General features: G+C 40.0%; 1 protein-coding gene across 1 annotated transcript in view; it reads right to left on the bottom strand.

Annotated features, from left to right (window-relative positions):
- Nucleotides 1-23,409, bottom strand: part of COLGALT2 (collagen beta(1-O)galactosyltransferase 2) — a 102,597-nt gene that overhangs the window by 10,106 nt on the left and 69,082 nt on the right. Inside the window, exons 6-8 of the mRNA XM_007989209.3 lie at nucleotides 18,082-18,201; nucleotides 9,047-9,123; nucleotides 4,978-5,084 (exon numbers count right to left, since the gene is read on the bottom strand). Coding sequence (XP_007987400.3) covers nucleotides 4,978-5,084; nucleotides 9,047-9,123; nucleotides 18,082-18,201 — 304 coding nt within the window. The remainder of the gene's footprint in view (nucleotides 1-4,977; nucleotides 5,085-9,046; nucleotides 9,124-18,081; nucleotides 18,202-23,409) is intronic.

Here is a 23,409-nt window from a genome sequence, read left to right as displayed (position 1 = left end):
TAAAAGACGAAAATAGGTTGAAAGTGAAAGAATAGAAAAAGGGCCGGGCGCGGTGGCTCAAGCCTGTAATCCCAGCACTTTGGGAGGCCGAGATGGGCGGATCACAAGGTCAGGAGATCGAGACCAGCCTGACTAACACAGTGAAACCCCGTCTCTACTAAAAAAATACAAAAAACTAGCCGGGCGAGGTGGTGGGCGCCTGTAGTCCCAGCTACTCGGGAGGCTGAGGCAGGAGAATGGCGTAGACCCGGGAAGCGGAGCTTGCAGTGAGCTGAGATCCGGCCACTGCACTCCAGCCTGGGTGACAGAGCAAGACTCCGTCTCAAAAAAAAAAAAAAAAAAAGAAAGAATAGAAAAGGATATACCATGTAATCAGCAATGACAAGAGAGTTGGCAGAGCTATGCTAATATTGGACAAAATAAATCTCAGACAAAATTCATGCTAGAACCAAGGAACGACATTTTTTAATGACAGAAAAGTCAATCCTGGCTGGGCACGGTGGTTCACGCCTGTAATCCCACCACTTTGGGAGGCTGAGGAGGGTGGATCATAAGGTCAGGAGATTGAGACCTTCCTGGCTAACACGGTGAAACCCTGTCTCTACTAAAAATACAAAAAATTAGCCAGGCGTGGTGGTAGGCACCTGTAGTCCCAGCTACTTGGGAGGCTGAGGCAGGAGAATGGTGTGAATCTGGGAGATGGAGCTTGCAATGAACCAAGATCATGCCATTGCACTCCAGCCTGGGTGACAGGGCGAGACTCCAGACTCCATCTCAAAAAGAAAAAAAAAAAAAGTCAATCCATCAGGAAGACATAACAATTATAAATACATATGCACCTAACAGAACCTCAGAACTATGAAACTGGAAGAACAGAAAGGAGAAATAGATGACTCAACAATAATAGGGGAAGACATCAATATCCCACTTGCAATAATAGAATTAGGCAGGAGGAAGACAAGGAAACAGAAAACTTGAATAATATCTTAAAACAATCAGACTTAGTAGACATCTATAGAACACTACACCCAACAATAGCCAAATACACACTTTCAAGTGTGCATGAGACATTCTCTAAGAAATACCATTTTTTAGACCATAAAGACCATACAGGTCATAAATTAAGTGTCAGTATACTTAAAAGGATTGAAATCACACAAGGTATGTTCTCCAACCTCAATGGTATGAAATTAAAAACCAGTAACAAAAGGAAACTTGGGAAATTCAGAAATGGAGAATTAAACAATACACTCCAAACCAATGGGTCAAAGAAGAAATCACAAGGGAAATTAGAAAATGTTTTGAGATGAATGAAAACACAGCATACCAAAACTTATGGGATACACCTAACATAGTACTCGGAGATATAGTTACACCTGTCAATGTCTATAGTAAAATAGTATATCTCAAATAAATAATCCTCCCATCCACTTTAAGAAACTAGATAAAGAAAAAATTAAACCCAAAGCAAGCAGGAGGAAGAAAATAATGAAGGCTACAGTAGAAATAAATGAACTAGAGAATAGAAAAACAATAGAGAAAATCAACAAAACCAAAAGTCAGTCCTCTGAAAAGATCAACAAAAGTTGATCTTGAGGTCAGGAGATCAGGAAATCGAGACCATCCTGGCTAACATGGTGAAACCCTGTCTCTACTAAAAATACAAAAAATTAGCCAGGCGTGGTGGCAGGCGCCTGTAGTCCCAGCTACTCAGGAAGCTGAGGCAGGAGAATAGCGTGAACCTAGGAGGCGGAGCTTGCAGTGAGCTGAGATGGCGCCACTGCACTCCAGCCTGGGTAACGGAGCAAGACTCCGTCTCAAAAAAAAAAAAAAAAAAATAGAGTAAACTCATACTATTAAAGTCAAGAATGAAAGAGGGGTTATCCCTACCGACCTTATGAAAGTAAAAAAGATTATATGATAATACTATGAACAATTGTATGGCAAAAAATTAGATAACCTAGATGAAATGGACAAATTGATAGAAAGGTACAAACTACCAAAATTGACTCAAGAAGAAACAGAAAGTATAAATATACCTATAACAAGTAAAGAAGTTTAATTAGTAATAAAAAAATTTTCCACAAAGAAAAGCCTAGAACCAGATGGCTTCACTAGGGGTTTCTGCCAAACGTTTAAAAATTGTTGACATGAATCCTTCACAAACTTCCAAAAAAAAAAAGAGGAGGAGGGAACACATCCTAGCTGATTTTATGAAGCCAATATTATTTTGATACAAAACCAAAAACATTATAAGAAAACTGCAGACCAATTTCAGTTATTAATATAGATGTGGAAATCTTCAAGCAAATACTAGCAACAGAATCCAGCAATTTACAAAAGGAATTACACAGCATGACCAAATGGGTCCCAGGATCATCCCAAGGTTGCAAGTTTAGTTTAACATGTGAAAACCAATCAAAGTAACATACCATATTAACAGGCAAAAGTCACATGTTCATCTTAATAGACACAGACAAACCATTTGATAAAATCCAACACCCTTCTATAATAAAAATACTAAACAAAATAGGACTAAAAGGGACCTTCCTCAACCCAGTAAAGGCCATCTGTGAAAAACCCACAGTTAACATCATACTTAGCAGTGACAGACTGAATGCCTTCCCTCTAAGATCAGGAACAAATCAAGAAACTCTCGTCTCACCAGTTCTGTCAACTTTGTACTTGATGATCTAGCAAAAGCAGTTAGACATGAAGAAGAAATAAATGGTATCCAGGTTTGAAAGGAACATATAACACTATCTCTACTTGCATGTTACATGGTCTTATATGTAGAAGATCCTAAGGAATACACATACACAAAAGAAAAAGTACTATTAGAACAGATAAAAGAGCTCAGTAAGGTTGCAGGATACAGGATCAATATACAAAAATCAATTGTATTCATATTCATTTAGCAATAAACAATCTGAAAATAGAACTAAGGAAACAGTTTCATGTACCATAGCACCAAAAGAGTAAAATACTTAGGAGTATATTTAACAAAATAAATGCAAGATTTGTATACTGAAAATGACAAAACATCATTCAAAGAACTAAAGAAGATCTAAATAGTAAAAAGACACTCCATGATCATGAATCAGAAGACTTCATATTGTTAACATGGAAATATTCTCCCAGTTGATGTACAGACTCAATGCAATTCCTATCAAAACCCCAGCTGCTGTTTTCTTTTTTTGTGGAACTTGACAAGCTAATTCTAAAGTTCACATGGAAATGTAAGGGACCCAGAATAGCTAAGACAAACTTGAAAAAGAATAACAAAATTGAAGGACTCGTACTTCTTACATACAAAGCTACAGTCATCAAGACAGTATAGTACTGGAATAAGGATAGACATATAGATTAATCAAATAAAACTGAGAGTTCAAATAAACCCTTACATTTATGGGCAACTGATTTTTTACAATGGTGCCAAGACAATTCTACGAGGGAAAGGAAGTCTTTTTAACAAATGGTGAAGGGACAAATGGATAACCATGTGTAAAAGAATGAATGTGGATCCCTGCCTCATGCCATACACAAAAATTTACTCAACACAGATCAAAGACCTAAATGTAATAGATAAAACTGTAGAACTCTCAGAAGAAAACTTCATGAAGTAAATCTTCATAGCTTTGAAATTGACAATGGATTCTTAGGTATGACACCAAAATTACTAGCAACAAGAACAAAAAATAAACTGGATTTCATCAAAATGAAAAACTCTTTTGCTTCAATGTACATCATCATGAAAGTGTGACAATCTATAATGCATAAAGTTAAAGAAAATATTTGACAATTACATATCTGATAAAGGACTTGCATCCAGGTTATATAAAGAACTCTCACTACTCAACTAGTTTCCCTGGTCCATGTGGTCTATGAATGGGATTGAGGCTCTTGGAGGTATTTGAAGCAGTGGTTCCTAAACTCTACTACACCCAAGAATAGGGCTGACAGATTTAGGAAGTGAAAAACACAAAACATTCAGTCAAATTTAAGTCTTAGATAAATAATGAATAATTTTTTAGTATAACCAAGCCCCATGTGATGTCTGGGACAAATTTAACTGGCTATTCAGTATTTTATGTGGCAATCCTACCCAAGAATCACCTGAGGCTTCTTAAATGCAGATCCTGGGTCTAGCCTCAGAGAGCATAATTCAGCAGGTCTGAGATGGGACTGGGGGAGCTGCCCCCTTAACCATCCCTGGGGACTCTGATGTGAGTGTCCAGGTCACACTTTGAGAAACACTGATGAGATTCTCTAAGGGAGTCATAAGAACTTCAACAGCTGCTAGCCATACTCCTCAGCTGGGTTTATGCAAGTAGAAAACAAAGCTACTGATATTCTAAACCAACATATAACATGGAAAGGCACATTTTATAAAATTCTATGCTTAGAAATAGTTTAGGGTGTCAAATAAAAGGGCAAAGCCAAACAAAATAAAACACAAAGAAGGGATCTAACTAGGTTCCCTGTGTTACTTTCCTGCCATATTTCCAGGAAAAGTGGCCACTATGATCGGTCCAGGAAGATTGTAGCAGGCATCTCATGCAACAGGAAATGTAGACCTTTATGCATTTTTCCATCCATTTTCTTCAGGTTGCCCAAGTTTTAGCACTTTATGCTCTAATTCAGCTCTGAACACAATTCTGAACACATTCCTTCTGTTACACTACAGAAAGCTGAAAACCACTACAACTGTTGCAAGAACCCCCAGAGACGGGACAATCACATCCAATGTAAGCCTTCAGTGTAATGAAGACCAAAGACCACTGGCTGGTGAGGGAATTTCAGGCCTGCTCTACAGGATGAAATCAACTTAAATGCTACTGTAGGTGGCCATTTTAAAAACATGACTATCCTCTAATGACCAAAGAGACTTATAGCCCCACCCAGGACTAACTGTCTGTCAGAGAAGGCACATCCCCACTCCAATCACATCTGCAATGGGAGAAGAAACCCACTCACTTTCCATCCACAGCTTCGACAATCTTGACCTCAATCTCCTGCTCATACAGTGTGCGCAGCATCCGGTCCCGCCTGTCCTTTCTGCGTTTGAGGTTTATCATGAAAATCTAATACAAGAAGAAAAAGGGAAAAGACACATAAATTACTCAAGTCTTCTTTTAGGCTATTTGAAAAGTTTAGTAAATGTTTTAGATAGAAGAAGGAGTGGAAAGGATAGGAAGAACTGTGGTGAAAATTCATTTCTATCTCGTATCAGTGTTTAAGGTAAATGATATTAATTCAAATTGAATTATTTTCAAAACTCAACTCTTTGTAGTGACTTAACTCTCTTTGTTTCTCTGATGTTCATTGATAAATATGTTCTCCCTTCTCTTGAAATAGGAAACTTTAAAAAACTCTTTAAGAAGTCGAAGGACGCTGGGCGCGGTGGCTCAAGCCTGTAATCTCAGCACTTTGGGAGGCCGAGACGGGCGGATCACGAGGTCAGGAGATCGAGATCATCCTGGCTAACCCAGTGAAACCCCGTCTCTACTAAAAAATACAAAAAACTAGCCGGCCGAGGTGGCAGGCGCCTAGTCCCAGCTACGCAGGAGGCTGAGGCAGGAGAATGGCGTGAACCCGGGAGGCAGAGCTTGCAGTGAGCTGAGATCCGGCCACTGCACTCCAGCCTGGGTGACGCAGTGAGACTCCGTCTCAAAAAAAATAAAAAAAAATAAAAAAAAAAAAGAAGTCAAAGGACAACATGATCCTGTGTTTAGAAAAACCTAAAGACTCCACCAAAAAACCATTAGGATTGATAAACAACTTCAGTAAAGTTACAAGATACAAAGTCAACACATAAAAATCATTAGCATTTATATACGCTAACAACAAACAATTTGAAAAAGAAATAGAAAAAGCAATCTGATTTACAATAGCTACAAAAAAATTTAATAATACTTAGGAATAAATTTAACCAAAGAAGGTAAAGATCTTTATAATGAAAACTATAAAACACTGATGAAAGAAATGGAAGGACACTGAAAATAGAAAGATATCCCATGTTCATGGATTGCAATAATTAACATTGCTAAAATGTCCATACTATCAAAAGTGATAAACAGATTCAATGCAATCCCTACCAAAATACAAATGACATTTTTCATAGAAACAGAAAAACAATCTTACAATTTTCATGGAACCACAAAAGACCCTGAATAGCCAAAGCTGTCGTGAGCAAAAAGAACAAGGCTCGAGGGAGCACGCTACCTACCTTCAAAATATGCTACAAAGTTATAGTAACCAAAACAGCATGGTACCGGCATAAGAACCGACAACACATAGACCAATGGAACCGAATAGAGAACCAGAAATAAGTGCACACATTTACAGTCAACTCATTTTCGACAAGGACAACAAGAGTTACAGATAATGAGGATGTCCTCACTATTCCCAGATTTAATGAACCATAGAAGTATCTAAAACTTTGTGAATGCCATTACAGGTAAATCAATGTTTTAATAAGGTCCTTTTGCTATAAGCAGTAAGAAACTCATTTTAAATGTTAAACTAATGACTTTAACCATCAGTGAGAAATGATGATGACACATAGCATGGTAAAGCAGAAACCTATAGAAATAAGTCAGGTGGTGTTGACTTCATCCTGACTAACCATTTGGATGACTTTGAAGAAGACATTAATGTTTCTGGATCCAGTTCTATAAAAATAGGGGGGTGAACAAACTCATCTTTCAAATTCAGTACAGATTAAAATGTCTAAGATAGGTGGTTTATAATAAATTTGGCTTTCTGCTATAGCCAGAATAAAGGAGAAACATTGTCTTAGAACCAGTCTGGAGTTCAGATTGTACTGTGTTAAGGTTTGGTTCACATGGTCATTCTGAACGCAGTCATAAATCTATGTTTTGCTGGAATTAAAAGCTACACTAACTAAAATTTCAACCCTTCCTTGCAAAATATTCTCATTTCTATCCGTTTATAGATCCCTGGGCATAGAAACTGATGTAGGAGCAAGATGTTCTCTTTGAAGAAACTGTCCACCTGATTTGGGGCCAAGTAGATTAAGTGCATCCTAATTTTACTACCTTCCTTGTTTACCTAACTGGGTAATTATTTTGTAAAAAACATCATTTTCTGTGGTGACTGTATTTGTCTTATTACTTGGGACTTTATAACTTAACGGGTTGTGTTCTTTTAGTCAGAATCATACTGTGATGGGTCATGCCTCATCCCCTAATTTTCCAGATATAGAAAGGAAAGGGCATTTTCTCAGGTATAAACATGAAGCCACCTGAGGTCACTCTAGGAGAACAAAAACAAAACAGAACAAAAAATCAACAGAAATAAATCCAAAAAGGTCCCCCAAACCAGAGACCTCCAGTCTGGGAAGACTTTTAGTAAATAACAATCCAGTTCCAGTCCCTGCCAGGACAAGTGCAATAAAACTGTAGCCACGAAGTAAAAACACAGACGGCTCGCTCATACTTAGTGAACAGTAAACAGAGAAAAGAGTCTCACAGCCAAATGCAGCCCAGACACCACCAATGAGGTCACAGAGTCCGAGGAGGATAGAAAAGTCCCTGAAAAGCCCTTTTTCTACCATGCTATCTCTGTTCCATACAGAGAGGTGACTAACCCCAGACTCAGGAAAGTAGAGTCTCCAAGCCTGTGCCACTTCACGGAGTTGGCCTTCTCCTGAAGGGCTCTAGGAGTGACCCAGTCTTTATACCGTGTCCTGCCCAAAGAAGACCAGAACTGGAAGATCCTGGTTTTGTCTTATTTTATTTGCTTTGGTTTTGTCCTCATAGGAATGTTTTTAGGAGGAAAAATGAATCTATGTAAGGACATGGGTCCTTTCACCTAGGGAACCGAGAGAGAGGTGTGAGGAAGGAAAGCTACAGTAATATGTGGAAGCTGGTCCACGATGGGTGTGGGACAACCTTCTCTGTAGTTCTGATCATTTTTGAAAACTATTTGCAAATGAGTCTTACTCCTCTCTACTACATGTGGCTCGTCTCTTCTCATTCTGCCCTCTGTGGAAACAGCATAGTAGCTGTTAACTCTTCCCCATTTAATATTCATGAAATACTCTTTCCCCATTCCTAAAGTATAGTTCCAAATCAGTTTTAGGGAAGAAATCTCAACTCCCAGTTCTAGCGTCAAATCCCTTTGAGGAGGCTGTACTCTGGGGACATGTATGTATATGTTACCATGTGATAAACGAGGCATTTTCCTTCAATTAAGCAGTGGCAATGAGCACCAAGCTCAAAGCCTGATCTGTTACATATCCAGAGTCCATGGAAGAGGTCTCAGTTTGTGGACTCCTGATGCACTGCCCTAGCTTCTAGACCACAAAGCTCCTTCTGAATACTGTTCAGCAGCTACTGGAGAGACCCATGAGAGAGACGGTGACGTGGAGTCACAATCCCTGCCAAGTATCTGTTATGCATATTACCAGGAGGGGTACCTCTTAATATTGCTGCTTCATTCTTTATACAACTAAAACTTAATAACAAATACTACCCTTAGAATATTATTAGGAAGTTCTTGCCGCTGAAAGGCAGAATTTTAGAACAAATATGTTTTTTTTCTTTCTTTGTCCTCTCAGCCCCGCTCTCCAACCTTTTTCCATGGAAGAATAGTAGGAAGAAAAGAAAGCACAGAAAGTCCCAGAATAGTTTCCACTTGCTCAGATGTGGCAGAATAAAGTTAAAGTCCTCCATATCTAAAACATGTATCCTCTCTAACTTACTCTTGAACTTTGATAAAAAGGTTGATTAAAAATATCACAGTATCTGCTCCTAGAAAATATCAAATTCACTTTCATTACTAAATGGTAACTTCCTTCTGAGTAAATGATTAACTACCTTTTATCATGATCCTCCCTTTTTTAAGATAAGGAAACTAAGGAACAACAAAAACCAAGCAGTTTCCCCAAGACCTCAGAGCCATTTCAACAGCCAAGCCAATCTTGCTGGCTCTCAGATACAAGCTCAGGCTTGTGTTCCAAAATGAACACATAAGCCTGCACACGCATGCACGTGCACACACATATAGACACCTTTCCTACCTCATCAAATCCCATCTTGTCTGGATATTTAGGGACAAGTGAGACATACTTGGAGGGTTCCATTGGAGGACGGTCAACTGGAAGACACAAGAAACATGCAGAGTGCTTTGTTAATGAAAGGGTCAGAAATCAGAATTCCATCCGCATGCCTGATCTCTAGGGCTGGAATACAACTTGGAAATATAGGCAGGGGACAATGGTAGCAGTTCTCCAGGACTGAGTAACCACACAGGAACCCTGCTGGTCAGGGCACTGGTTTCAAGAGCATTTGTTTATATGGAAATTGCAACATTTGCTCCACTTCCCTTAAGACTTATTTCAAGAATATTTGGGAGGCAGTTTAGGATAATGGTGAAGAGGAAGTGCTCCAGAGTTGGATGATCTGGGTCCAAACTTTGGTTTGTGAAGGAGTAGGAGAGGTAGGGGGCCTCTTTAAGCTCATTTCTTGGGTGTAAAATTGGGATAATAGAAGTTTATCTGTGTTATAAAATTTAAATGAGACCTGCTGCAAAACACTCATCACTTTAACATGGTAAATGCCCAACAACTCTTAGCTATTGAAAAAGCTCAGAAATAGGCTAGAATTTTTACTGAAAAATACTTTTTTCTCTACATTTAAAATTGTCAAAGTGTTGGACTATTTTTATCCCACCTGGGCAGGTTTAGCCGTGGGTGCGCAAAAGGTCCTTTGCTTTAACAGGATCTAACCACGGAGAGCTGGCCCTCATCTAATGGGAAGATTCCAGCTGGGAGCGACACTACTTCTCCAATAATGACAATTTTATTTATTTGATACTCTAAAAAAGCTTCCTTTGCAAACTGTGTATTTTAAACGTTGGAAGTAATATTGGTTAAGAAACCTGAAAAGGCCTTGAAGAATGTTTAGTATTCTACAAATTCAAAGTCCTCATTTGATTTTCCTTGAAGGGATAATACAAAGAAAATTTAAAATGAGAGCTGGTAACTGGGTTGTTGAAAGAACTATGGGTGATGGCCATGACTACTGTAACGTATCTGTTCCCCTCTATTCCAGGCACAGGAGAGGAATACACTCTCTTGCCCTTGAAGTTACTCAGGGCTATATGACTTTCTGGGGAAAGTTTACGGTATAATGCTGCTGCTCCACTCTCCAAGAGCTCCCCTGACCCTGCCCCTGGTCCCACCACAGTGCTCGTAGAGGCATGTGTGGATATAGAGCAGCTGCAAATTGGAAGCAGCCTGGAACGTGGAGCATCAACACATGGAGGGCAGCTCCCAGGAAAGACACCAGATCTGCAGACTTGGATAGCAAGAAATAAGCCATTGTTGTATGATGCCAATCAGATTTTTATATTCCAGCATAACTTTGCCCATCCTGAGATACTGTCCAAAGGGTATGATCTGTTTAACTTCACTGAAATGTTATAGAGAAATCCTGACATCCAATTTTACTTATTGGCGAATGATGTGAAATTCTAGAACATAGTGAGACAGAGTTCTTAGGCCAAACACAAGAGCTGGTCTTATTACTTCAAACTTGACACAGTCATGTTTCTGTGCATATGCAGCGCATGTGTTTGTCTTCCTAACAGCAGCCCAGAATATTCTGGTCCTTTCTGCTCCATTCCACTCCTTATAAGTTTCTTTTAAAATCAACAGGGAGGGTCCACCATGTACGGGGTTAGGTTTTTAAGAGAAAGAAGCTTAATGTACCAGCTTCCTCCTGTTCATGACATTGTCTGAGGAGCTGTCTCGCTCTCTCTCCTGGGGCCTGAGACTTGGGAGGACGTTACATTTTGAGTTACCCATTCTAGGCTGCTGGTCTCCTTTGGACTCACATGGCCTGTGTGGCTTTAACATTTCAGCCAAAGAGACTACTTTTAGCAACTTTGTTTCCATCAAACACAGGCAGTCATTGCATTCACAGGACAAGTGTTGCAAAAAAAGCCACAAGTGGTTGGCTCCCGAAAGTCATCACTGAGCAAAAATATCAGAGAAGTGTGCTTGGGTTTTGCCACTGAAGACAGCAGTAAGCCATAGAGGAAAACAGGAAGTGATACAGTGAGTCACCTAAGAAACTTAGTCTGTGGGGAGAAGGATGTATCTTTGCTGACAACAGACTTGAAGGTTAGGTATATCCTGGCTTCTGTTTGTAGTCATTTCTGACTCCATCATTCATAATTCATCTGATCTCTCATTAAATCCCTTCCTGGAAATAATCCTTCCCTGTACTGCCACTTGGGACAACGGGCTTCATTGCTTTCGGGAAAGATTCAAGATCTAATGTGAATAATTACAGCCATTGTTACAGGGATCTTATCACTCACAGAACTCTGGGTTCTGTGAGTGATATATATGTCACATATATACTTGACATACCTAATCACAAATATTTAATGTTCACATGTATCATGGGATATGTATGAGTGTCTCAATTTTTATAGACAAAGTAACAAACATTAAATAACTTGCCCAAGATCACAGAGCTGATAGAGCTGGTATTTGAACCTAGGTCTGACTCCTGCACTGGAGCTCTTAATTCCCATTCCACATCATCCCCAGAGCTAGTCCTTGGTGGCCACTGGTATTAGCCAACAAGGCAACTGGGCTTGGTCTAGAGTAGCTCATTTAAGCCCAGTCATGTCTGGAAAAGTACCTGATAGATTGTACTTGGATCAAATTCCACTGCTTCTTCTCTATAATTTCTCCTAAACTTCTTCCATTGTTGCAGCCTAGCTTGGGTGCTTACCCACTGTGTCTGGGCTGTTTTTGATTTTTTTTCAAACACTAACATGCTCTCAGTCTTTCCTATTCTAATTAATCATGCTCACTGTTGTCAAAATAATCTTCTGCTGCACAGCTCTGCTCTCAACCATAACTAACAGTCACACTCAACGCTACATTTAAGGGTTTAACAGGTAGCTAGGTATTTTCATAGTCACCATGTAATTTTATCTTCAATTTTTTGTGGTGGTGTTTTTTTTTTTTTTTTTTTTTTTTTTTTTTTTTTTTTTTTTTTTTACAAATAAAGAAACTGAGACCAAGCCAGATGTAGACTTCTCCAAGGTCAAATACTGAGTTACTGGCAGAGCTGGAACTCTGACTTCAAATCCAATTATCTTAGTAATTTTTACATGAGGTACTGTTGTCTCAAAATGTCAATACTGAGAGCAGGTACCTGAGCCTTCCTATCACCTTACGCTGTAATTTGCAAGAGTAATCTCCTCATGCTTTATAAACCATTTAAATCTAACATCTTTACAAGATCTGGCCTCCTGTCATTCATCTCCCAAAAGCAGCACATCCCCAAATTCTCTGTGCAACTTCTAATGCACTAAATGAGTTATCACATGAAAAGAGATGGGTACAGTGCTTTTAATAAGTGTCAGTCATTGTCGTCATAACCCTTCCCTCACCTCACTCAAATTCTTCAATTCTGATTTCTAAAACTCCAGTCTGCAACTCAGAAACTTCCTGACCATCCCCTTCACAAGATTTTCAATTCTCATCCACTGATGCCTGATAAAACCCTAATCCTGGTTAAACTCGTTGCCCACTTACTCAGCACCAAAAGGACTACTGCTAGAAACACACACTATTGTGCTGACTGAGTCACTTCAGAGCTACAATCACAGATGTCAAATTGGCACTTGACACCACCAAATGATGTCACTGTCCTTTCGTAGTAAATTTATTTTCCCACTCTTTGAGAGATTGTATCTTATGCCTTCTCTCTCCTGAAATCTCCAAAATCTCTGTCTAGCTCATGACTGGCCTATATACTTCAGAAAGAAAATATTCAAAATCAAATTAGATCTACTTTTTCAATCCACCTCAAGTCCACAAACCAAACTGCATGTGTATCGATACATTCTGCCATCCTATCTGCCACAGTAGATGAAATGTCTATCTAGTATAGCCGCTCCAATATTGTCCTGGGCTGCAACCAAGGATAAAAACCCTCTTGTTTTCACCTTACAATTACCTTCTCTTCTACATCATCAAGATCTCCTTATATATTGGATCCTTGTGATTAGCATACAAACATACTGTTATATTTCTATTTTTTTTAAAAAAAAAACAGTGCAAACAGACAAACCCAACCCAACCAGAAAAATATTTCCCTTGACCTCCCACCTCCAACAGCCTCCATCTGATTTCTCCATTCCCCATCCCATCAAGATTCAGCTTTCTCATCTCCCCATTGGCTTCTCTTCAGTCCACTTGAATGGATTTGTGTCCTCATCATTGCACTGAAGTGACCCTTATCAAGGTCATCACAGACCTCTGTCTTGACAGCACCAATGACCAATTCTTTATCCTCATTTTCCTTGGCTTCTCAGCAGCATCTTGGCTCCGTCTTGAAACACTTCTCAATTTTTCCTCCCAGCTCTCTGGCTGTTTTTCTTCCCCAGGGATCTGTCCTCTTCTCGTCCTGTGTTCTTTTACTGCATGAGTTCACACTGTTCCATGGCTTCAAATATCCTTCCGATGCCGATGATTCTCAAATGTCTGTCTCTAGCTGGAGTTTCTTCCCTGAACTCCAGACTCATATATCCAACTATCTTCTGGCTTTTCTATTTAGATGCCTAATAAATATCTTAAGCTTACGTGACGAAAACTACCTCCCCACCCCTGAGTCTTTTTCTACAAAGTCTTTCCCATCTCAGTAAATGGCATATCAGGCTAAAATCCTGGACTCATTCTTGATTCCTTTCTTTCCGTCATGGACTACATTCAGGTCTCTGTATGTCCTATTGGCTCCACCACCAAAATATATCCTCAATTTGTTTCTAATCACCTCCTTGCTATCGTTCACGTCCCAATCACCATCATGTCTCACCAGAGTGTACTGGTCCCCTACACTCTGGTATCCTCACCATAGCCCAAATGATCCTTCTAAATGCACAAGTCACATCAGGCCAACCCCCCGTCTTCCAGGGATTCCCATTACTCTTGGAGTAAAATCTAAATTCCTTACCATGGCCAGAATGTTCGGTGGGATCTGGACATTTCTTCTCCCATTACTCCATCTCCCTTGACCCAACTCATTCTTTATACCCCAATCACGCTGGCCTTTTGTCCCTGGAACACCCCCAAGCTTTTCCTGTCTAACAGTCTTCACATGTGCTATTCTTTCTACTTGGGACATTCTTCACCCAAATATTCATGTGGCTGCTTCCCGGATATTTTGTCTGTTGTCTAACTCTCTGTGTTAGAATATAAGCTCCCTGATGGCAGGGTTTCTGCCTGTTTTGTTCACTGCTGTATGCCAGCATCTTGAACAATCTGCGGGGTACGGTATGTGTTGAATAAATCCTTACAGCCTGATTATCTCTTCTAACACCTTCACTGGTTCCTTAAGATGGCCATTCTTCTTGATCTGAGCATTCAAGGACCACAACAATGAAGCCACCCCACCCTCTCAAACTTTATTTCTGCCTACTGTTTTAAGTCAGCTCTCCTTCAGAGTGAGAATACTTTGTCTTTTCTTGGTCTGTTTCCTCTGCCTGTAGAGTCCTCACCATACCACTCCTCTTGTTTAAATTTTACACTTCTACCCAGGCTTAGCTTAAGAACCATTAGGACTTGAGGATCTCCTGGATCACACAGGCCGTAGCAATCTCTCTCTATCCCAAATTCCTATTTCTTTGATATTTTCTCCTTTCTCAAAATGCTATACTGCATTCTGAGTGTTTTTTTTTTTAAACATCTGTCTGTTTCTCCTATTAAATCATAAGTACCTGAAAACAGAGAATTGATCATAAAATGTTTTGAATCCCCAGTACCTTCATAGAAGACACATACATTACAGGCATTCTATGTTTGCTCATAAATAAAATGCATGTATTAATGCAAGCTTGTTTAACCGTGGCCTGCCGGCCACATGTGGCCCAGGATTGCTCTGAATGTGACCCAATACAAATTTGCAAACTTTCTTAAAACACTATGTGATTCTTTTTGTGATTTTTTTTTTTTTTAAGCTCATCAGCTATTGTTGTGTTAGTATATTTTATGTATGGCCCAAGACAATCTTTCTTCTTCCAATGTGGTTCAGGGAAGTCAAAATATTGGACACCCCATTCCTATTCTTCAATCAGTACAGTCTAACAACACTATTAGCAGCCATTTATTTGCTGCTCATTGGGTTCCAGGCACTATGCAAAGTAGTTTTAACAACTAGTTAATCTTTTACTAGAGAAGGATACTTGACTGACAGGATTTTGTCATTGCCAACTTTTTATTAATCTTACATGGACCTCTAGGCCATATTTCTGCATTATACCCTTCAAAATTTGATTTTTCCAACATTTTCTTATTCCGATTATGCTCTATATTTTTAAAGTTCAGAAAAGGAGGCAAGTATAAGAATAAAATAAAATGTGATATGTAAAGTGCTTAGCACTAGAGGTGGCATGCGTTGGAAGATCAATGATGAAAGTTATAATTTACAGGTTCTTCTCAAATGAACTCTACCTGGCTAGCATGGTAGTGTGCATATTTGTAATTTGCAATCATTAAAATCTTTATTGATGACATGTGTATTTCTGTATACTGAGAACTTACACTCTCAGCCCTGTGGAAGAAAACAAGAGAACATAAGGTCTGGTTGGCCTCTCTCTGAGCTCAGAGAGACTCTCCCTACTTGGGAGTCAAGACCAAGAGCCATGAAACAGGGATAATAAGGGACAGCACTTTATCGAGAGCTAAAAGGAGTCATAATAATAGCAGCACCTCACTATTTTATAGAGTTGATATATTCTTTTGTTTGCTCCTCTCAACATTGCAAAATCACTCTATAGATGAAGAAACGAAAGTCCTGAAATCTGATTCTCTCTTCATAAGTGACAGTGTCTAAGTTCAAGCCCATTATTCTGGCTTTGGTTTCAGTGCTCTTGTCAATACAGTTTTCATTCATTCATTTGTTTATTTGTTCATGCATTCAGCAGATATTTTTTTCGTAACAACTACATGCCATGCACTGTGCTAAGTGCTTGGGATTCAAAGCAATAAGATGCCATCCATATCCTTTAGGGCCTAGAACATAGGGAAAGTGGCAGAAAAAGTATGTATTAAAGAAATTCACAAAGGAGATTACTGAGGGCTGGTTCAAGAAATACTGTCACAGTGAACCAGCTTCTTATTCCATCATTTTGTCATCAGTCATTCAGTCATTTAACAAATATTTACTAGGCATCTACCAGGTGACAGACAATGTGCTAGGTCCTGAGACTAACATGATGAAAAAGGAATTTATAGTGTAGTAGCAAGGGAGTGGGAAGCAGATACTCATAGATAACTCAATGAATCTAAAAATAAACTCATGGTTTCTCTTTTCTTTTCTTTCTTTTTTTTTTTTGAGATGGAGTCTCACTCTGTCACTCAGGCTGGAGTGCAATGGCACAATCTTGGCTCACTGCAACCTCCGCCTCCTGGGTTCAAGCAATTCTCCTGCCTCAACCTCCTGAGTAACTGGAACTACAGACATGCACCACCATGCCCGGCTTATTTTTGTATTTTTAGTAGAGACAGGTTTCACCATGTTGGCCAGGCTGATTTTGAACTCCTGACCTCAGGTGATCCACCTGCCTCGGCCTCCCAAAGTGCTGGGATTACAGGCATGAGCCACCACGCCGGCCATGGTCTCTTTTCAAACCTCTCCTTTATTCTACATGCCCTATTCCATTTAAAGTTCCTAAAATCATCCCCAGACACTGAAGACACAACTTCGGAGTTTTCTCTGTGCCTCCCTTTTGCTCATCCACCTACAATTAACTCTTGGCTGTGTCCTTTCAAGACTATGTCCTAAGCTTCTGTTCCTTCCTCTCCATTCCCACTGCTACTGCTCTAGGTCAAGTCTTCACCACCTTTTGCCCAGTAGCCGTGAAATGTCCAAAGTGGTCTCTTCACCTCTGGTCTGAGACCAGCAGCCACTGCCCATGCATCCCATGCATGCTCCACCTACACTTTTCTAACCACTAGAGTGACCTTTCTAAATCCAAATTCAACCTGACATTTCTGTGCTAAAATCTTTTTGAGAGCGCCCATCCTTTCAGCTAAAGCCCAAATACCTTCTTATACATCAGAGCCTCTTGGCGGGGCTCCTGCCCACTTTCTAGCCTCGGTTCCTGCTGTTCCTCCCTAACAACCTCCACTGCCCACATATATACCTCCTATGCTCTACTGATGAATAATAGAAAATAGTCCCCACTTTGGGAAGCCATTTCAACATCTTCCCCTAGGTTAGGTGGATTGGTTACTTTCTCTTTTAGCTACCATTGTACATCACATATAATAAAAAGCATAGCTACTGATGACTGAGCACAGCAATTCATGCATCATGCCAGACCCAGAGGCAATAACAATAGTGTTTAAGGACATGAACTTTGGAGATAGCAAGATGGGTTCAAATCCCAATCTGTCATTTGTTTAGCAGAATTCTCTAGGGCAAGTTACTTAAGGCAACATCTCATTATTTTTAATCTTTAATATGGGCATAATAAAACCCCTTCATTGAGTTGTTGCAAGGATTAATGAAACAATGTACAAAAAGTGCTTAGCACTTTATGATGTAACAGTAGTATCTGTTACATCACAAGCTATTGTTAAGTTGAAATCATAATTACTGTGGCTGTATTAGACCTTTTACATATATCATGATGAATCTGCCCAAAAACCCTGAAAGTTTTCATTATTTCCATTTTACAACTAAGGATATTATTTACTCAAAGTTATATAATTAGAAAGCAGCCAAGTTAGGGTTTAAGTCCACACCACAAAACACTGTTATAGCACTTATCAGATCTTTTGGAAAGTATTGACTTGTGTACCCAGCTCTCTTCCAGGATGGGAAGCTCCCAGAAGGCAAAGACCTTGTCATATTCATATTTCCCATAGGAAAAGTTTAGGAAACAATGAACAAATGAATAACTATGTATTCAGCCAGAGGAGACTGACGGCTGTGAGATTCCAATCCTGGAAGAGAAGGGAAGTGGCTGGTATGGTCACTGTGGCAATGGAACGACAGCCATCCCCCCCGCTCCTGGGTCACTCACTCATTGCTTCAATCTGCACATGGATGAGGTTCTCGATGTCTTCCTGCAGTGTCTGATGGGACTTCAGGGGGATGGGCAGGTAGCCATAGTGCTCTCTGTTGCAGAGGTACATCTGGATGCCTGAGGATCCGAGAGAGGGACAAAGCCAACAATCAGAAAACACACTGCTGAGTGACAAGTGAGGAGAAGGAACCTGAACTGTGTCTGATGCTGAGTTTGACATTGCAATTACATGAGTGGTTGTTTCAGGTATGTCTATAGACCTAAAAAATGCTCCTTTATTCAAAAAGTAAAACACAGCATTGGGGACTAATAAAAACACTGGGCTATTCTTCAACCTAGAGGAAATTGATTTTTTCTCTCTGAAGAAAAACCAAACTCGTGGCCTGGAATGAACACAAAAGGCATGAAAGGATCAAAAGGGAGGCAAGGAATTCCCATTCCAGAGAGCAGAATGGAACACTGTAATCCACCTACAGGAAATAACGAGAAAATGAGGAATGAAATCCACATCTGATATGAAAGCAAACAGGAAAATTCTGTAACGCTGACAGATTATTAAAGCTAAATCTAGGCATACATAGAACAAAAAACGAAAAAACAAAGGAAATTTAAAATTCTCCAAGATTCTCCTTGGTTTTATTGCTTCCCTTAGCAGGCATGGATTTGGAGCCAACCAACAGATATGAAACTTCCAAAATCAGTTCATATAGAGACAAAAGAGTCTGCATTTCAGAATGTCCTTTTAAGAACCTGTAGTGTGACAATACCAGAAACATGCAATACCGTTCTCATATTCAAATTGGTCTTCATAGCCCCACCTGATAACTTGTACAGTTATAAGGCATCTGTGTTTAACCAGACAGCTAGAAATATAGGAATCAGGATGGTCTTATACAGATCATTGGTCAGCAATTGACACTCCTGATCAATGAAAAGACTGCTTAGTGAAAAGGATGAGTCCGCCATGTATCCAAGCCTCTGGTCCATGTATCCAAGCCTCTGATTTGTTAATTGTGATAATCGTCACTGTTTTCTGGAGAGAGAATTTTCTGCATAGGGACTCCTCTATTTTGTGTAGATGAAATTTCCTCCAGTCAGCTACATCATCTGTCAAATCAGGTGAAGCTGTCTCATGGAATTAACAGAAAGGAAGGAGAAAAGAAAATAACCTTTATTCCCTGCTTTTATGGAATCTGGCTTGAATCAAGGTTGGTCTACCAAGCACTGTCCCTTCTCTTGCCTTCACCGAGCAAACTCATTAGCTCTGCTGTTTGCCCACATGAATGCTTCTAGGGAGCTTCAAAGTGCACCTTCTTGTAAAGACATAATGAATTCAGGAAATGGAAGGAAAAAGATATTAAAGTTGCATCTCCACCCTAATTAGGCAAACCATTTTACCAATTAACTTTCTGAGGCTTCCATAAAAAAATGATATGATACATATCCAAACTATCCATCAAGTGTGAGGGTACAAGGAAGGCATTTTTAGACATGCAAGACCATAATATATCTACTTGCCATCATACTTTTTCAGAAAGTTACTGGATGATGTGGGAGAAGGATGAGGAGGAAAGGAAGGAAGAGGAGGAAGAGGAAGAAGAGGAGGACGATTATAACCAGCAAGAAAGATTATAAACAACACGAACAGAAGAGTCAGTGTATAAGAGAAGAGAAATAAGTCTTAGGTCGATAGGTGCAGCACCACTCGGATTAGAATATATTAGAAGGCTCCAGGACAGACATCTTCACAAACATGTAAAAAAGGACATCTGACAAATCTGAACATTCTGAGAGGAGTTTGAGGTAATTAGTGATTAGTTTTTGATCATACTAGTAATAATAAAATTAGCAAAAAAATGGTAATTATTAAAGGAATTGCCTCCAAAGAAAATTAATGGCAAAGGAAAACTAATCATAGCCTATAAATGACCAAGCTCGGAGTTAAGCTTGCATGATTACAACAAGAACACTGACCATCAATCTGTTTGAAATGACATTGGGAGAACAGGGTGTTGAGAAGAATGTGTTTGCATGCAGAGGGCAAAAGGCAGAAAGAGAGCTAACTCCTCACTGTCCACAGTGGAGAGTCAATATATAATGCCTATGGTGAAGCCAGAAAATCAAGAAGTAGCAATGTATGCATATTATTTAACATGGATGTAAATTATACTAAATGATCACTTAAAAGAGATAACAGCGGTTGCCTTCTGGAGGACAGAAATGATGCAGGGTGATGTGCAAGGGACTGTTCTTTGCTTAATAAACCATGGGGAACTGTAAGAATACTTTCAACCATGTGCACGGGCAGTTTGATAAAAGAAAATGTATTAATAATTAGATAAAGTCTATGAAAGAGTCTGCACTCCCAGTGAAAGCTGCTTCTGGGGAAGACAATTTTTCTTTTGAAAAAGAAAAGTGAATTACACTATATTTTGAAGGACTTTGTTTTTCTTCAAAACATATAAAACATTTTCTTGTACTCACATAGTAACTTAACATTGCAGATTGATAAAATTATCCCTATCTTTGGTGATGAAAAATCAGACTCAGACTGTCACTTGTCCAAGGTCACATAGTAAGTCATTAGTGCCAAATCTTTGTCCCTAAAGAGCCAATGCCAAGTGCTTTCTACCCACCGGGTAATTGGAAACTCAGTTCCAAGACCATTAGTCACTAGGGGATTGCCATCCCTCCACATGGGGACAAATGTGACCACTACCAGTGGTGTCCAGGATCTGTCTGCCTATTGCCCATATCACTTGCCTCTTTTGACTCACATCAGACATTTGGAAGATGACTGACTGGCACCAGGATCGTTCCTGTGGCCATAATTCAGAAACCAGATCATGGGCCACAATGGGAAGTGAACTCTTGACCCTGGACTCATTACAGTCACAGAGACTCACCTGTGACCATATGTGCTCTCTTCTTGGGCTAGCTGGGTGGCCAAGTCCCGCTCACCAGCACACTTGGATTGCCCCTCACTCATCACCCACACGGCGCAATGGCTAGAGTCTGGGGTGAAAGATTTAGGACCGAGGTTTGTGGTTGGATGGTCCTGCCTGGGACATAGATGATACACAGCTAGGGAGCTTCAGAAGAGTGAGAACAAAAGAATACCAATCATATTTCATGAAGAAAGAGGGAAGGTGCTTTGCTTTAAAACTAAGGAAGAAGAGCCTAGAGACATGCCCCGGGCTGCACATGACTCCCAGGCTCATTCACGTTTCTCTGGAAAATACTTAGAGATAAGTACAATATTACCTTAAAATCCACAGTTGTCAAGAAATACCTTTCATTTCCCCAAAATGACTGAATCTTTCCTGCCTTGACTCCTGCCCTGTTCATGGTCTGAACCGCCAATCTGGCCCTTAGCTTTCACTGCTTCATGACTATTAGTTGTGTTTTCACACATAAAAATCTTAACTCCCAACTAACACAGTGCCAGGAACAGAAGGAAACACTTGGGAGTTCATCTCTCTCTTTCCTTTTCTATTTCTCCTCTTCCCAAATGAGTCACCAAACAACTGTGGGTGTCTACCTGCTTTCAGTGTTCTAAAAAAGCCTTTGCAAAATCTGACCAACAGCACACAAAGTCCTGGTGAACAGGCGAAGCACAGGGCAGAGCTGAAAAACTCCTGCTTAACCTGAATCACTTTTTCCCACCCCAATATCTAGGTATTGGTTTCATACAATGTATCATCATAATTTAGTGCATGGGGTCATAATAATGCTTTGTGCAGTGACTATAAAGGAGGACTCTATTAGGCAGTGCCATTCGTGTAATTGTTAATATCTCACTTTCTTGGGACATCTTAGCTTCAGCCTCTGAAGGAAAGAGATTGGCACTCAAGGACTCAGATGGCTCTGTCTTTGTTTCCCATCCTGGGGAAGTCAGAGCAAATCACAGACCAGATGAAAAAAGCAAGTTCCATTAACATTGACATAGGAATCTTTGCAAAAAACTTCAAATCATATGAAGATTGCTTTTGCCTAAACACAAGGGCTACAACATGCCTGCACCTGGCCAAAGGGTCTAAATTGCTCTAGCAGCCAAGGGGGAAATAAGCCTGATCCATTTCTACCAAATATTCTCATTCTCAGCAAATCTACAACTGATGAATGGGACACCTATGGCTTTAAGGAGAATCTGATGTGTGAACTGTAGCTTGAATTTGTATTAACATTCTCATCTGCCAGCCACTTTCTCAGCTGCCTGAAGATCTTTGCACCATGTTTTCCACCCTCAGTTATATGGCCACACTGAGTTTATTCACCATCTTCTTGGTTTATAACCTATTTGTGCTAGTAGTTAAGTGACACATTTCTGGCACATTAATAATGGGACCCAACTTCTGTCAGGAAAGTCTGAATTATCCTAATAAAGCTTTGCTCTGTTAGATGCCATGTGTCCTGCTGTTGAACTGCTCTTGTGAATTGTGTCCTCCTGAAGCAAGTGTAGGGTGAAATGAGAAAAATAACTTTCCTTCCTGTTGACTTGTCTTTCTCAAAAATCTACAGGCCTCACTAGAAATGCTTTCCCAGTGGTTCATAAAAGACTTCAGTCTCGCTTTGCTTCTCCTTCCACAGGGACTGAGGCCGAGACTGTTTGGTGCCTCTTTATCTGTTCTTTCCTTCTTCTGGAGTGTGAAAATTGCAGTGCATGCATGCAGAGAATAAAGATGACATTCTGAGCCTCCCTTACAGTGAGCTATTGTCCTGTGACTAAGCTCTGGCTAACGGGATTTGCATGGAAGTGCTGCATTCAACTTCTGGATTGCACCCTTCAAGGGACAGGGAGAGTTCTCCCTGCTGTTTCTGCCTTGCTGGCTGAAACGCATCTGTGGTGGTGAGACACCTGGGACTCCACAATTAAGGGCAGTACCTCGTGGAGAGTGAGAAGCCTGGGACTCTGAACACTTTGTGGAACAAAGCCACTATAGCAACTCAGACTTCTTCAAGAAGAAATAAACTTCCATTTTTAAAGTCTGGGATCTTTGCCAGTGTTGTTTCAGGCCTCTGTGACAGTTTCCTAATTAATAAATGGACTTCTGTGATAAACAAATCAATGCAGTAGCACCATAGAGAACCAATCACCTTCCCATAACTCCCAACATCACCACCAGTCCCTCCAACCCAAAACAGAGTGGGTTCCTGGGTAGAGGCCAGCCCTGGCTCTTGGTAATTGGTGCTCCCAGGGACAGCAACATAGAGGGTGCTGGTAAGGTTACTGCAGACGATTTATTGCCTCTCACTATCCGAAATATGAGGGTATTTTTAAAAATCAGATGCACAAAACAAAGGAGCTAGTCATTTTGCTGTGTC

This window comes from Chlorocebus sabaeus, chromosome 25 (genome assembly GCF_047675955.1).
Source record: "Chlorocebus sabaeus isolate Y175 chromosome 25, mChlSab1.0.hap1, whole genome shotgun sequence".
Lineage (NCBI taxonomy): Eukaryota > Metazoa > Chordata > Mammalia > Primates > Cercopithecidae > Chlorocebus > Chlorocebus sabaeus.
This window is presented reverse-complemented; position numbering and strand designations above follow the sequence as displayed.